Source organism: Accipiter gentilis, chromosome 12 (assembly GCF_929443795.1).
Source record: "Accipiter gentilis chromosome 12, bAccGen1.1, whole genome shotgun sequence".
In the NCBI taxonomy this organism is placed as follows: Eukaryota; Metazoa; Chordata; class Aves; order Accipitriformes; family Accipitridae; genus Astur; species Astur gentilis.
In genome coordinates, this window is record NC_064891.1 from 12906812 (window position 1) to 12922570 (window position 15759).

The window sequence follows — 15759 nt, forward strand, 5'->3', positions numbered from 1 at the left end:
AAAAAAGCAAAACCAGACAGAATTTCTACCTAAAGACTGCTAGTTAAACTCCAAGGAAAATACCCAGTCAACCATATAGCTGCGATGAGAGAGAACCTTATGCCAAATGTTATCATATTCATGGCTAGAGAAAAAGTTGCAAGTGTTACATCACTTCGTTTCTTATTGTTGCTTCACATGTAGTGCCACTTGGGAAAACTGTTTGCTTGGTTTTGTTCCTACTGAAAGAGGGTCTTTTTTGTGATCTCATCATTATTCTTTACACTGAATATTTGTGATGATATTCATTTTATCCTAAACTGAAAATATAAAACCAGCATGGAAAAATCAGACAGCACTTGCCCTCACTTGCACAAACTTGAAGTTTCTGAAACGTGACTTACTTTTTAGTTTGCACTAGAATTTGTCTTAAGAAGGTTTAAAAAGACAGTATAACAGATATTTCAACAATTTTGTGTGAGAAAAGTCAGAGCGTCTGGGGTTTAACGTTGGTGGGAAGATACAGTAAGTGATTTTCTTGTTTCAACTCAAACTAAGCATAAAAGCCACTAGTAAAGGCCTCGAGTTTTTACTTACAGGCAACACTTCAGAACAGCAGGAAAGGATGTTCTTCTGGCAGATTTGAGAACAACAGGGAAGGATGTTCTTCAGACAAATTTGAAGTTTTTGCTGCATTTTCGTCTACAGCACTGCCTGCCTCCCTCGCGCTACCAGCTTGGCTGTTTTCTAGGGGCTGCAGGAGCACACACATCTTGAAGACTGGGCACTACAACAGCGTTAACCACTCGAAATGCCCAAGACGCGGGTTTTGTTGTGTTTGATTTTTATTTTTTTTAATTCCAGACGGTTTCCCCGACGACCGGCACTTTGTTACAAGCCCACAGGGCCTCTCTCCATTCGGTCGCTGACGAGGCGCGGAGAGCCGCCATGCGGGGGGGGGAGAGGGGAGGCTGACTGCAATAGCCCCGTCCCAAGCCGCGCTCTGGGCAACCGAACCTCCGAGCCGCGGCTTAAGTTGCCCCTGCAGTGAGGCAGACCCCTATGCGCAACATCTAGCGGGCTGTAACGGAGGATGACCGATGGCGGTCGGGACCCCCTCCGGGGTAGCAACACCGTCCCCTCACGGCCGGGCGGCCTGAGGTGAGCCACCGCCCGTGGGCGGGGCCGAGGGCGGGAGCTCGGGCGCCTGCGCGCTGTCACTCACCCCGCGCCCGGTGAGTGACGCGAGCGCGGCGCGCGGCACCTCCTCTCACGGCCCGCCATGAAGGCGACGCCGCTTTCCAACTGCGAGCGCCGCTTCCTCCTGCGCGCCATCGAGGAGAGGAAGGTGCGGCGCCGGCTTCCTCTTCTTCCCTTTCCCTTATCCCCTTCCCCGCACCGGGGAGGGCTGCTGGCGGAGCTCTCCCCCTGCAGTTGCCCGGCGGAAGGCCAGAGCCTCGCCGCTCCACACCCCCCCACCCCCCCTCCGGCAATGGCGCATTTACCGTGTGTGTCTTTCTCTCTGTGGGCCCGCAGCGCCTGGACGGGCGGCAGTGCTATGATTACCGGAACGTGCGCATCTCCTTCGGCGCCGACTACGGCTGCTGCATCGTGGAGCTGGGGAAGACGAGGTGAACGGGGGGCTCGGCCGGCGCCAGGTTGGGGGCAGGCCGCGCTGCCCATGGGGGCCTGAGGAAAGCCTTTCAGGGGCCTCTGTCGTTCTGGCTTTAAAGCGTTATGTGTCCAAACCCGCGGAAGCGAAGGAAGTGCATGGCGTTGAATGTTAGGCGTCTGAAAAAGCCCCCTGAGATCCCAGTAAACAGGTTTTAGTGACTGGAGCCTAAAAATAGATTCTTCTCTACAGGAGAAGTGGGAAGGGAAGGGATGGGGTTTCCGTGTTGATTGTAGATTACAAATAATTTATAAAATACAAAATGGTTATAATTTTTCATCCCTTTATTCACTGATCTCAGGTTACATTTTGCATCCTTCCACAAATTAAACGGCCTTTCTTTGTATGTGGAAAAGTGGTTTATGTGCACTTAGGTAAACATTTACTTACAGATTCTCAGGTGTTTGAGCCTTATTTTTAATGCTAAAGGTCAGGAGGATGCTCTGATTTCTACATTTGATTCTCTCAATTGTTGACCAGAGTTTAAATACATGTGACAGGCATTGAAACAGAAACTGTCAGGAGTGAGAAATACAAACTGAAAGCCTCAGCACGTACTTTTTCAAAACATGTATTTGGTTTGTAGTCGTAGGAGTTTTTTTCTGCTAAATGCTGTGACTTAGCGGTTTGTTTACCTTTGCAGGGTTCTTGCACAAGTCTCATGTGAACTTGTTCCCCCCAAGCCAAATCGGCCCACAGAAGGTATACTTTTCTTTAATCTTGAGCTCTCACCGATGGCTGCCCCTGGTTTTGAGCCTGGCAGGTATGTAGCTTTCTTGAAAAGACTAAGCCAGGATGACATAAGAGCCACTGTTCTGATACATGTAAGTATATAGTGTAATCATACTCAGTTTGGGTTAATTTTGTTTTAACAGGCAATCTGAGTTACTGGTGAAACTGAACAGACTAATAGAACGATGCCTGAGAAATTCCAGGTGTATAGATACTGAATCTCTTTGCGTTGTTGCTGGTGAAAAGGTATGAAAACCTACCGATCTCAAGTGGCTTTGAAAGATACATATAGTCTGTTTTTAAGGTGGTCTCTCTCTTGTTTTGGAAACTAGAAATTCTGATTTTAGGTTAATGTAAAGATCCACACATCTGACTTTACAGGTATTTTTAACTCGCGTATCTACACAGGCTTTCTGAAGTAGTTGCGACCCTGCGCACTTGAATATTTCTTGGCAGAATAAAGTTTAAATTGTACTTTAGAGTTAACGTATTTTGTCATAATTAAATGTAGCATACTGGGTATCTTGGAACGTACTGAGATCTTTCATCTTCTTAAGCAAAGACCTGAAGAATATATGCTGGTTCTTATGGTTTGAAAAATTAAATTGTTTTGGAAAACAGTAACTTGTGTAGAATTATGTCACAAATTACCAAGTAGTTATGTATGCTTTTTCTCAGGTGTGGCAAATTCGTCTGGACCTGCATCTGTTAAATCATGATGGTAACATTATTGATGCTGCTAGCATAGCAGGAATTGTAGCTCTGTGTCATTTTCGCAGACCAGACGTGTCTGTGCAAGGAGAGGAAGTAACTGTGGTAAGTTGTACCGGATTATAATAAGTAGTGCGGTATCGCGGGTAGCTGTTTCTTTTTGTCAAAAAGGGAGAAGTAAATGTTTGTGTAAGCAGATAAACTCCAAAATAGTTAAGTTTTAGGATAGATGTGTTGCTGTTTAAAATGTGAAAGGATAGTAAGGAAGCCTGCTGAATACAGAATTCTACCAGCCTCAGTGTATGGGAATATTAATTGTAAAAGATAAGTATTTTACAGTATTTTGACCAAATCAAGTATAAGGCTGATGAATGTGCTATATTTACCTATGTAGGTAGTAAACAATAAGAATTGCACAAGAACAGTAAAAAGTTTTTAATATTTAGATGACTAAACATTTGTTAGCCTTTTTTTCTTTGTTTTTTTAAATTTCTTTAACTATCTTTGTACAGAACATAACTTTAAAATTAAATGTGTTTTGTAAATAATTGTCTTCTGGGCCAATTCTTTTCAAAGTATGTTCCTGAGGAACGTGATCCTGTCCCCTTGAGTATCCACCACATGCCTATTTGTGTCAGTTTTGCCTTCTTCCAGCAAGGGTAAGATTTTTAAGTTTTTTGACATGAACAGCTTATTGTAAATCTGCAGAATTGACTTTAAACATAGAAAAGCCCTAAAAGTATTTGTATTGACAAGCTGATTTCTTATGACATTTTGTCTCAAATGAGATGCTATGGGGAGATATTTACGTGTTCTGCACGGTGTAACTAACCAGCTAGCTTTCCACAGATGACGTAGAAAGCTTTCTGGGGGGAGTATACCCATAATTTCTAATACATAAACCAATTCCTTTGTTTAATTGTTTTAAGGGTAGTAACTCACCTCAAACTTTTACTGTTGCCTTATATTTAAAAACTTGATTCTAGGACCTATTTATTGGTGGATCCAAGTGAGCGCGAGGAACGTGTAATGGATGGCCTCCTTGTAATTGCCATGAATAAACATCGTGAAATTTGTACCATCCAGTCCAGTGGAGGGATTATGCTGATAAAGGATCAGGTAAATCTTTGCTTTGACCACTCTTTCTCTCATATAAAAACTCATTCCTGTGCTATAATCTTGATACTGAAATATCCTTGACATTGGAAGCTACGAAATCAATTACCTGTCTGATTTAATTGGAAAAGATGATGTATTTTCAGTCCTAGTGGAAGAGTGTAGTACTGTGCATCATGCTGAACAAGAAACGTAGAAAAGGCATATTGCTTGGTCAGATATGCATATTCCCCGCCCCCCCCCCCCCTGTGATTTGGCTGAGGGAGTCTGTAGATTAATTCAAACTGCACTCACATGGGTAGGTAGAGGCTGTTGTCTTCATCTTTCGCATCAACTCATAGTGTATCCAGTCCCTCATACTAAGATGCCATATTTTATTTTTGTGTTTGTGACTCCTATGATGTTCTATAGTTTTAGTTAAAAACATCTTGCTTTCATGATCGTAAACTGTTGTTGTATGTATAACAAACAGGTTCTGAGATGCAGTAAAATAACAGCTGTTAAGGTTGCAGAAATAACGGAACTAATCCAAAAAGCCTTGGAGAACGACCAGAAAGTCAGGTGAGTGTTTTGGGAAGGAAGGGAAGTGGGCATCTTTAAGAAACATACTAAGAAGTAATATCAACCTGTAGTTTGCACAGCAAATTATTTTCACTTGTATTTGTTTTAAATGGCAAGTATTTGTATATTTGAACTTGAAAAGAGAAAGCATTTTTAAGTGTGAAACATCCTGAAATAATGTCTGTCACGGAATGACTAGGAAAGAAGGTGGCAAGTTTGGCTTTGCAGAATCTATACCAAATCAAAAGATCACTGCCTTCAAAATGGAAAGCGCTGCTGTCAATACTAACAATGTGGAAGAACAAGCAGAAGAAATCATCACTAAAGCTGACCCTCCTTCAGAAGTGTATCTTTTCTGTTGTATTATTCAGGGGAAACCCAGGCTTCCCATCCCCTGCATTAGCACTACTTAGAGGCTAAACACACATCCAAGGTTGCTCACAGCTTAGGTAGCCTTACAGCCTTCAGAGGAAGCATCAACATTGTATTGGGTTTGGTTCTCACTGCTTTTAGGTAACTTAATTCCTAGCATAAAGTGTACACCTGAGGTCTGAAGTGACTGATTGTTGCAGTAACTGGAGATGTAGTACTCTCTCTCAACTCCCCTTTAAGGATGTTCTCTCCTGGGGAGAAAAGGTACAGCTTAGAAAACACCTGGTTTGCTCTCAGAATACACAGTTTACCAGCAAACACCAAGATTTTTCTTAACTACTTCAGTTTTGCCAAACCAATATTGCACACTCCAGGGACAGCCCAAATTGGGGAAGGAATAGAGAACTCCTGGGGAGACCTTGAAGAATCTGAGAGGGAAGAAGCAGCAGAAGAGGAAAGTGAAAGTGAGGCTGCTGCTTTTGAATGTCAGACAATGGAAACCGAGGATACTAGTACAATGAAGGAAACTAAGAAGGGTAAGTATTTATTTATCTTGATATCTGATATGCTTTATTAGTAGTCTACAGTTGAAATGTGAAAGAGGTCCATAGCAAAAAGGAGAACCATCTAGCCTCTTTCCATTTGAGAGTTAAACCCATTTGCTACTTTCACTTCATCAGGTCAGTTCTGTTTTCTTCAAAAGAAGACTTGGTTTCTGTAGTATATGGAGAGCTCCAAATTAAGCACTAGCCACTCTGAATGTTTCTTTAAAAATGCTGTGGTTATTAGTTACAGAAGTTGTTGGTACAGAACTGATCACCTGTTTATGGTTTTTTTGTTTGTCTTTTTTTAGATGAACCTATTGTATTGTCTGACAGTGAAGAGGAAGAAGTTGTCATTCTGGAACCCCAGGAACTACCAAGGAAAACAAGGTAACCATCACGTGAAATTCAGAGGGGAACAGAGTTTGTAAGGAGTATTTTCAGGAAGCGGAGGATTTTGGCAAGGCCAGGAAAGGTCTCAGTTGATCAAGGGGACTACATCGATAGCCAGGAGCGAGGAATTTTAAAGCTAAGCTAGTTTGCTCCTGTCCTAGCAGCTGTCTGAAACAGTTACAGATATTTGACTAACCTTAATCACTCCAAAGAGAGTGAGAGCATAAAAGTGGATTTGAATCAGCTGCTCCTTAGAGATGCTGCAGAGATTTTTTTACACAGTATGCTACAGCTAATCCTAAGTTTTAACTCCAGGAAGTTAATTTATTGCTGTATACCTGCGTGAGACATGGAAGGCCTCATTGTCGTGTGTAGTACATTTTCTAGAAACTAAGTTTGAACTTTGCACCAAGTGTGGTGGATGGTTGCCCTGTTACAGATTATCAGCCTGTGTTCTTTTGAAATAAAACTATTCAGTACGTTTCTTTGATACAAATGTTGTTTGCTCACAGAACACAGACCAATTTGAAACAAGAAAATACAAGTAAGAAGGCATTTAACAAAAGGAGAAGAAAGAAGAGAGCTGCTTATTAAGGCCATCATCCCTCTTTCTGAAATGCTGTATAATACATAATTTGATCTATCATTACTGAACTTATTTTTGTAGATAACTTTATTTCCTCCCATCCCACATCTGGTCCTGCTTTTATGTATATTTTATAGGAGTGTTATACACAGCTTTAAATAAAAATTTGCACGAAAGTGAAATTCCATGGTTAGCATCAAGCTGTAGCGGAAAACTCACTAGTTCAACTTGAACTGACTCAAGTTCTACAGCTTTAATTGCAGAGATAAGATGCATTGTTTTCTTAACAGCCTCTGCCAGTACTGAAGTGAGCTGTGCACAGTCAGAGTTCTGGTGATAAAAGGAATCATGGCTCAAGTTTAACACCTTAGGAAATGCTTCTTTTAATTAAGGTGGCTATTGCCACACCTTGGAATGTTCTTCACAAAGGGAAATAGTGTGCTGTGCCTAAGACGACCTTGCTCACATCACTCCCCCTCTTGCCTTTCACTGAAACTGCTTTATGTAAAAATCAGCAGAAATGCCTGTACTTAACAAAATAGCATAGAACTTCTGAAAAACTTTCAGAGAGAAGCAACTCATACTCAACAACAGAGTTTCTTAAAACGTTTAATTAAATATTACATGCAACAGACAGGAATGCTTCTTGAACGATATTCAAATAATTATGCTCTGATTTTAGAATCGGGCAAACCCAAGGGGCAAGGAGGTTTCCAAAAATATCTGGCTTAGCTGCTTTGTTCAAAAACCAAGTCAAATTGGAAACACACACATATTTACACAAGCACAGGAGGACTATTTTACATGTGACCTTAGTTTTTGTGTGAAATAGGAACAGGAGAGAAGTTACTGTTGCAGATAGAATTACATTCCCCAAATCAGATTTAGAATTTAATGGGGGAGCATGGGAAATGCTCCCAGCCAAGCAAAGCTTTAATCATGTTGTGCTCTTTCAGAAAGGGACAAACACAGAAAGCCCCATTTCTCCAGGAGCTAAACCAGTGCGTTCGTTTTTTAGTGTCAGTTCTTCCACCTGAAAGTCAGTCAGGAATACAAGGATGAGTGAGGATTCAGTTTCTTCTTACTTTTGCAGTACCACGAGACCTTGAAATGTCTTCAGGAAAAAGAACGGTATTCTTTGCGCTGCTTTTTCTCTCTTCACATGTAACATCTCACACCCTACATTCCTTAGAGGCTTTATTTTGAAAGGACTAGAAGTTCAACTGGATTGGCAAAACAGTAGTACAGTACAACCTGGGATATTTTGTTCCAAGCTTAGTAACAAGAGCTGGAATTGTCCCATGTTAACTTTGGAAAATGAGAAGATGGAAAAAGATGGTACTTACTGCAGCAGCAAGAGCTGTTGGTGAGGAAGGAGGAAGATAGCCTGGGCAGAGATGCCTGGCCATGACTGAAGCATTTTTTTTAGGCCTGTAGAGGAAGTCGTATCAGTATGTTCAAAGTAAAGCTCTGGGAGCAAGGGAAAATTTTTCTTGGTGCTATGGGAACACTAACATAACAACTTCCATTGAAAACAGAGCAAGGAGGCATTTCATAAAGAAGTAAATATAAACCACTGAAGTCCTTTCACTTAAGTACTGTGCTACTTGCTTTTTTCCAGGAAAAATAATTTGTAATCTTCCTTTAAATTGCTCCTCTTCCAGTGTTCGTATTTCTCAGTGGTTTTGGAAAGTTTCCAGCATATGTCACAAAAAAGAAGGGTAAGGCAGAACCCAGTTGTGCAAGAGCAGCACCATGCTCTGTTGTCTTCAAAGAATAATTGCCAGTCAGCATTTTGAGTTGCCCTTCCAAGGTCACAAACTGACTTAATAACTGTGGCAAACGTGTTCTGTATATACAAACTCCCTGTCCTGCAAGGTTAGAGCATTACCAATACTAAGCACCAGACATGATATATGGCATAGGTTTTTTCCCAACTAGCTTTCCATTTTCAGTGGCAACCTACTGAAATTAAGCTAAATAAAGGCTACTGGGGAACATGGTAGACCAATGAAATAACAGTTCTTCATTAAACATTAGAACATGTATAAAAGTCAAAGTGCATCCTAAAAAGCTCAAATTGGCCAAAAAAGGCAGCCTCTGCTGCTTACTCTTGTCTTGACTGGGTAAGCCGCCCCCACCACTTGATCACTTTTGTAACTGAGTTAATTTATAGGGAGCTCAGACTGCAGCACAGGGGTGGGGGCAGAACAGCAAGTTTGTAGCAACTGAGTCAAGACACACATTGTCTCACTATAATGCATGCTTGTCAGCTTGACAAAGGACTGATTTTTAAAAATTTATTTCAAATAGCCCACACCACAACAGCTGTTGAACACCTGTGAAGAATTTCTACTGCTACCTGCCAGGCATCCAGATAACCAGACGGACAGTGTCGAATCAACTTCAGGTTGAAGCAGCACAAGTTTCACAGGGCAGCCTTTGACAAAAAGCTTTAGAAATGAATGCCAGTTCAAAATGGTACTACTACCCTTCAGCGGTTTTAAGGTATTGGCAAGACCACTAACATCAGATGTAAAAACTGTTTATTAGCCAACCTGGAAATGGCTCAATTAAACCCACTTCCATGCACTCACTGCTTTACATGCGAAGAACAGTGGGTACAGGGCAGCGTCACCCCATTTACACAGGTTGAAGGTAAACGTTCATTTGATCTAATGCTGGCTATGTGCTAGTTTGCTCATGTAAGGGGTCTAGAACTAAGGAAAAATAAGACCAGTTGGTCTACATTTTTGCCATGTGCCGCAGAGGAACCCTTTCCAAGAGGGATGTACAGAATTCATACCATTCTGCACGTAGCCCATCCACACCAGAAGACATTCCTTCCTCTTAAGGGCACAAAGCAGTAAGTAGTTCACACTCCTGCAGTTCAATCCCTCTGCTGCCCCTGCAGAGGTACCAGGTAAGCAGACTGATGACTTTATTTTTTTTTTTTTTAGTAGATACTGATGGGCTGTCAGGCCAGCTAACACATCAGTGGGAACTCCATGGGTTTAAATTAGTACCAGTTTCACACTTTGACTAGAAAATGCCTATAGCAAAACCATTTCCTATGTACTGGAAGAGAGAAGTATGAACTGGTATACTAGTTTTAGCTGCTTGCAGTCCCTGGAGCAGCGTTCAACCTTTAACCTGATGGAGATAGGGCAATACACGACATAGCAGTCAAGGCTTCCAGTAACTGGCATATCCTAAAGAGCCTCACAAGAGTCAGTTCCAGCAAGGTGTTGTCAGAGCTATATAGTTTTGTTTCTTCCAGTATTATAGCCATTAAGCCACATTTTGGATCTATACTAAGTCTCAGTTTAAACTAGACAGTACAAAAATGCTACAAATACTGATGTGGAGTCCAAGTCATTCTTACTTGGAGGGAGAAAAAGCCCTACTATAATGCACTGCTAATATTAATGTTTAGTCTATAATTAGATAAGCAGTCTCAGACTTCACTTGGTCTGCATGGTTAATTCCGTGCTCAAAGAGAACATTTTTATAAAAACCCAGCTAAATATTTTAACAAGATTGCATGTACAAAAGATTTACATTAAAACCACAAAAAGCTAACTTCATAATTAAGCTCCTCAAAACCTGTATTAATATTCCAAGTGATCACATCTAGAATTTTGAACCATGTTTAAAACTGTACATCATTTTCTTGTAATATACATCTTTTTAAAAGATCAGTCTCTTGATTATTACAATAAGTTTAGTGTCTCTGGTGGGTCAACAAGCGATACTCCATGGTACCTAGAGGAGGGGAAAAAAAAAAAAAGATGCAGGATGTCATCTTGCTCAAGTGCTCTCTGCCATGAAGAACAGCATACATACTGCAGCAAAGCACATTTCTCACAAGGTGAGGAAACATTTGGGGGCTTGTCAGCTAGATGCCAACACAGATTTTTAGGAGCATTAGGTACCACCATCTCCTGCCCACCAACTGTAGGAACATCAAGAACATTCCTCCAGTTTCTACCCCACAGTTCAGGTAGTAATAGCACAGGCCTGGTGGTGAACACAAAGTATTGCTCAACAAAACATTGTGCAAAAACCTGAGGAGTCTTGCCACCATTTCATTTAGATAGTAGATTTGGTTACTGGAGTCTGACTGAAGACTCAAGATACACCCCGCCTCGTTAAGCAGTTATATGCTAGGACAACTGAGGCGTAACATACTATCTTACCATAATGTCTCTACAGTTACTCACTTTGTACTCTTGTACTTTTCCCTTATGGACTGTTGTGTGTGCTGTGCTGCTTTGAGGTAGGTCTTGTGTAGGTCCACGAGGCAAGGCTTGATGTCTTCAAGGGTGTAGCCTGTTACTTTGCACAGGGATTCAGGCTGAGGGAAAAAGGAAAGGGAGAGGGACATTTGAAGTTTTTCTGTTCGCTTATGCTGATTACCACTGGCGGAGTTTTTAGCTTCCTGTTGAAACTATTGTTCTAGTAGCTTGGGAGAGTGTCATTTTCTCAAGCACAAAGTAATTTACTACTCACCCTTCAGATTTTTGCAGTTCACATAGGTTTACAGTAGTCCTGCAAACTATCATATTCTAAACAAGTATTCCTTGCCTCCAGTGCTTAGGCTTTCTTACTGCCCCCTTCCTCAGCACAAGGAACCTGTTTACAGCTTTGAGGAAGATCACCAAAAGGGAGTGCATCAATAGATGCCTCTTCCTTCCAAGAAAAGGTGTCGCCCCCTCCCCACCCCATTTTTCAAATACATAGGGAGCAATCCCTAATTAACAGCCTAGGAGTGCAGGGGGGCTGCGATTCCTGCAGCCCAGCCCCCAGCATTCAGAACCACATACAAATACACTAAACACACATAAAGGTACACAAAGGTTCAAATTTTAGTGCTACATACCCAGGTTTGTCCAGTGATCGTATAGCTTGCTAGATGAAATGCTGCAGCAGCAATAACCGATGGCAAGTATTTCAAGTAAGGATCAGCATCAATTAGACTCAGCTCCCCAAGGTACTGCAAGGGGAAACAAGAGAAAGGGAATCGTCTCCTTCCAAAAGTAGAAAAGCATTCAACAGTTGCACTAGAACCCTGATCTTTAAGCTTCCAATCCTGCCATCAGTTGGAGGAACAGCTTTTACTAGTTTCCACTTACTATCTCTTTTAGCATCTACTGTTAGCTACTGTCACTGTTCCCAACGCATGCTTTTTCAACACCACGTTTTGTATTTAGAGGTATACAAGATCTAGGAGGAGTGTAGTTGGGTCTGACTTTTGCACAATGAGACAAAGGCTTCTATTGAGGAGCTGTGGTACCTGCTATACAGTTAGGATTTAGCAGAACTTTAGCTGAAACGTTAGTGCTCTGCTTTAGAAATTAGCCTCTGGATTTAGAGCTGGCTGCTTGTTGAGGGGAAAACCAAAACAAAAGTCCTTTTTAGCCAAAGTGGGTGAGTAGGTGTGGCAGTCTTCGACAAGAAGGAAGGAAACATCTAGCAGTGAAACAACCCCCAAATTAAAGTTTGTCAATCTCTGCCTGCTCTGAGTAAGCGTGCATGCTTGTACCAGGCCAAGTGCCAGCCCGCAATAGGAATGGAGTATCTCCAACAGTAAGTGGCAGTAGGAGCATTAAGCTTCCAGTGGTGTAGCACCACTTCTGAAGAAGCATGCGTCATACTGCGTGCACTCTCCAGAACTCTCCCAGAGAGACTATGTTTTTAAAAATTGGAGGAGGCAGGGAAGCCTGGACTGAAGTATCCTTCAGCATTTCTCTTCTAGCGCGATGAGGAAATAGAGCTTGTAACGTGCTTTAATAGTAAGAGAACTCTCTAGTTACACGAGCTGAGCTAGGAATTCTTCGCTTACCATTGATAGGCTCTCCACTTTAGCATTTGTCTGCTGATGTAGGAAATACTGAGTGAGGAACTGGTTGATTGTTGGAGCTGCCAAGTCAAATGATAAAACCTTCAAAATTAAGTGCTCCATCCTTAGAACCTGCTTCTTGGTATAGGTGTCATCTGTGATGTAGACAAATTCTGCTACTTCAGGAGGGTAGATTTCTTCAAACTTTCTGCCAGGAGAAATAGTTATGAGCAAATAATTGAGTAGTAGAAAACCAGATAATCAGCAACTTTTAATGCAGGCCAGCATGCTAATTTATATTCTGACTTGTGAAGTAGCTGGACACTGTTACTGAACAAGTTCGCTGCCCTTGGTTCAGTAGCTCCTGAATCAGCAGAATTTGAAATGACAGAGCTACAATAGCCTGATATTTTAGCACTAAGCAATTTGGGACTCAGAGTTACTGAAGTTCCAGAATAACCCACTAAACAAATAACTGGTGCAAGCAAAACTTTCTTGTCGCATGCCTTGTGCTTATTCTCTCAAGTACTGTTTAGAAGCTGCCTGCTGCTGCAGCTAGAAATAATGAATCCTCACATAGGGCAATCAACAAAGATAGCCTAGAACCTTGCTTGCAGAGTTTCACACAAACTGCCAAGCTTTTAGGTGGATAACTCCTGATTTTTCTTCTGATACGAAGCCCTTCTGAGTTAGTCTGGCTATAGGCAACAGAAGTGTGATAGCCACAAGATTTCCATCGTGATAGCCACAAGATTTCCATCTGTATGAGAACAGCAGGTGGAATTTTAAATTAAGCAATTTCACTTACGATGCAAGCAGCATAGCTGCAGTACCCACAAGCTGAAGTTTTCCTCTCAAAACAGACATTGAAGAAAGAAACCTATCAATGTAATTTACAGCTAAGTGCAGGGTTTCATTCTGTAACTTGTATTCTTCTCCAACTTCCACCAGCCAGTCCACAAGAATAGCCCGCATGTTGTTTGTGATATCAGGTTGCTTCTTCATGTAACCTATTTTAGGCTTGCATTTCACCTGTAGGTTTAGATGACAGATAAGATTGAGTTTGGACTAAGTGCCGGTAGGGAAGCAACTGTTTAAGCTCTGTTTACCACTGTTTAAACAGATCAGAAGTAAACAATGGTTAAGTCTAGGATCAGTAAGTTCTATTTCTGTAATCTTGCTTTCCAGCTTCTGTTCAGTGCATGGCACAATCAACTTTATCACAAGAAACTAGTCTTGCGTTCACAGCAGTGGACACAGCATCTTATATCTCTATTTCTAGTAAGCTTTAATTTAGTCACTGCAGCAGTAGTAACTAATGTCTAGATGCGTTTCTCACCTCCAGATTTCTCCCCCGTAAGCTGTATAAAAGTAAGAAAGGAGCAGCTTACCTCCATTTCCCTAAGGTACGAATGGATATCGCTGATATAGTCTGGCACGTTATTAACGTTTGTTTTTTTCTCTTCTGCTTCTGAGGTTACTGAAATATCCATAATACTTGGAGAATCTAAGCAGAAGATAATAGCCATGTTAAAACGGGCACTATCAGACCATTCCCTCACAGCACAGGGAACTACCCTATTCTGTAGTATGTAGATGGTGGCTCTCCAGGACTGCTGGGTCTCTTGCCTCCCAGGCAGGCAAAGAGGGCAGACTGCCACTCAACTAGACTGGTAGGAGTTGAGGAAGCTCTAGGGAAGCCAAAATGTTACACCAACAAGGAAGCTTCCGGTTCCCCTTTCTCTTCTCCCCCCCCCCCCCAAGAACAAAGGGATGGAAAACCCTTTTGCAATTATGTAGTGGTCAGTGCATCCTGTGTTACCTTGCTACATAAGTGTGAATCCTGTAAGCTTAGCTATTGTGGCTTAAAAAAGGGCTGGAGTACCAGAGCTTTTTTTTGGACTGCAGAGACAGACCATGATGAAATCAGCCCTCGGATACTATGCACATGTTACAGAAGATGAATCTGACAGCTCCCATTCCGTACGTACTAAGAAGAGCTCAAAACACGTGCACCAGTACAGCGTATTGCCTGGGAGAAAAGTCTATTAGGATTTGCCTGAGTAAAGGCCCCTTCTAACTCTACATTGGTAGCAAAAGGTGAGGCTTCAAGGGCTGCTCTTTTCTGTAATCTGGTTTCTCTCATGAGGTACCAACAGTTAAGGTTAAAAGCATAAAACTACCTCCAAAGAGCATGGGATGGAAGCATAGTGGGCCAAGTAATTGACACCTCAGCTGGATTGAAAAGCTGTTGTATGGTAATGGCAGGCTCAAAGGAACCAAATTGGTTTCAGCAACTGAAAAAGGTGTCTCCCAAGTTGAATCAAACTGGTCCATGTCCCAGACAACTGCAGGACCTACAGTCCTCCTCCAGTTCGGTCTGGAAATCATTCCCTAGGGTAACACCTCAGCACAACCCTGCTCACCTCCCTGCTTCCCGAGGAAAGGACCCCGCGGATTTGGGCGCTGCCCGGGGCTGCTGCAGAGGGGAGCAGATGGGACGGGGCCCACAAGAGCCCAGGGCAGCACTGCCCTCCCAGCGGGCACGCCGCTCGGCTGCCGAAGCCCCGGTGTGTGTGTATGTGTGTTGTGTATCACGTACCGAGGCTCAGCTCCATGGCGTTGTTCAGGGGCGCCAGGGGCCGCCGCTCCCCCAGGGCGCAGACGGCCGCACGCAGCCCCAGCGCCGCCTCCTCTTTTTGGGTCGCCGGGCCGCCCCGCCGCCGCTGCTCCCCGTCCGGTTCGTCCACATGGATGGTAAAGGCCTGTTGCCCTCCGACCGGCCGCCCCACCGCCGCTCCATGGCCCTCACCGCCGCCCCGCTCCGCCTGTGAGGAGAACGGCCCGTCAGCGCCGCCGACGGCCCGGCACGGCCCCGCCGCTGACAGCCGCCGCTGACAGCTCCCGGCGCCCCAAGATGGCGGCCCCCGCCACTCACACCTTCCCCCTCCCGCGCCGCCCCGGTCCTCCCGCTCCCCTCTCACCTGCGGCGGGACCCCGGGCCGCTTCTGGGCGCCCCGCAGCAGTCCCAGCGCCACGCGGGTGCCGGCGGCGGGCGGCGGCGGAGCTTTGCCGCCCGGAGGGACGTTCTCCTGGTTCTCCTGCTCCGCCAACATCATGGCGGGGGCGGCTGAGGAGAAGGAGGAGGACGGGGAGAGGGGTAGGGGGGCGCCGGCGGGCGGGGGATGGGCGCGACTCGTGCCGGCGGCCGCCGAGTCTCGCGCAGCGGCGCCGCTCTCGCCGTTCAAGTAGC

At 43.7% G+C, this 15759-nt stretch overlaps 2 protein-coding genes across 3 annotated transcripts; one reads left to right on the forward strand and one right to left on the reverse strand.

The window, feature by feature from the left end:
* The first annotated feature begins 1205 nt into the window (after positions 1 to 1205).
* Positions 1206 to 6732, forward strand: EXOSC9 (exosome component 9). Its single transcript, XM_049814807.1, has 12 exons — positions 1206 to 1327; positions 1516 to 1610; positions 2295 to 2414; positions 2527 to 2629; positions 3062 to 3199; positions 3671 to 3753; positions 4081 to 4213; positions 4683 to 4771; positions 4971 to 5117; positions 5489 to 5679; positions 5997 to 6075; positions 6591 to 6732. Exons 1-12 carry the CDS (start codon positions 1262 to 1264, stop codon positions 6670 to 6672), a joined length of 1326 nt encoding a protein of 441 aa, XP_049670764.1. The 5' UTR covers positions 1206 to 1261; the 3' UTR covers positions 6673 to 6732.
* Positions 6733 to 6931: 199 nt separating this feature from the next.
* Positions 6932 to 15706, reverse strand: CCNA2 (cyclin A2). 2 transcript variants are annotated; one of them, XM_049814806.1, is made up of 8 exons: positions 15491 to 15706; positions 15109 to 15334; positions 13898 to 14013; positions 13315 to 13538; positions 12510 to 12714; positions 11547 to 11660; positions 10888 to 11021; positions 6932 to 10429 (listed from the first exon to the last, which is right to left on the reverse strand). In XM_049814806.1, the coding sequence occupies exons 1-8, from the start codon at positions 15623 to 15625 to the stop codon at positions 10378 to 10380; spliced, it is 1206 nt and encodes a 401-aa protein (XP_049670763.1). In that variant the 5' UTR covers positions 15626 to 15706; the 3' UTR covers positions 6932 to 10377. The 2 variants fall into 2 exon arrangements, with proteins under 2 accessions (XP_049670763.1, XP_049670762.1); XM_049814805.1 differs by having other exon boundaries at positions 15109 to 15706.
* Positions 15707 to 15759: the final 53 nt, after the last annotated feature.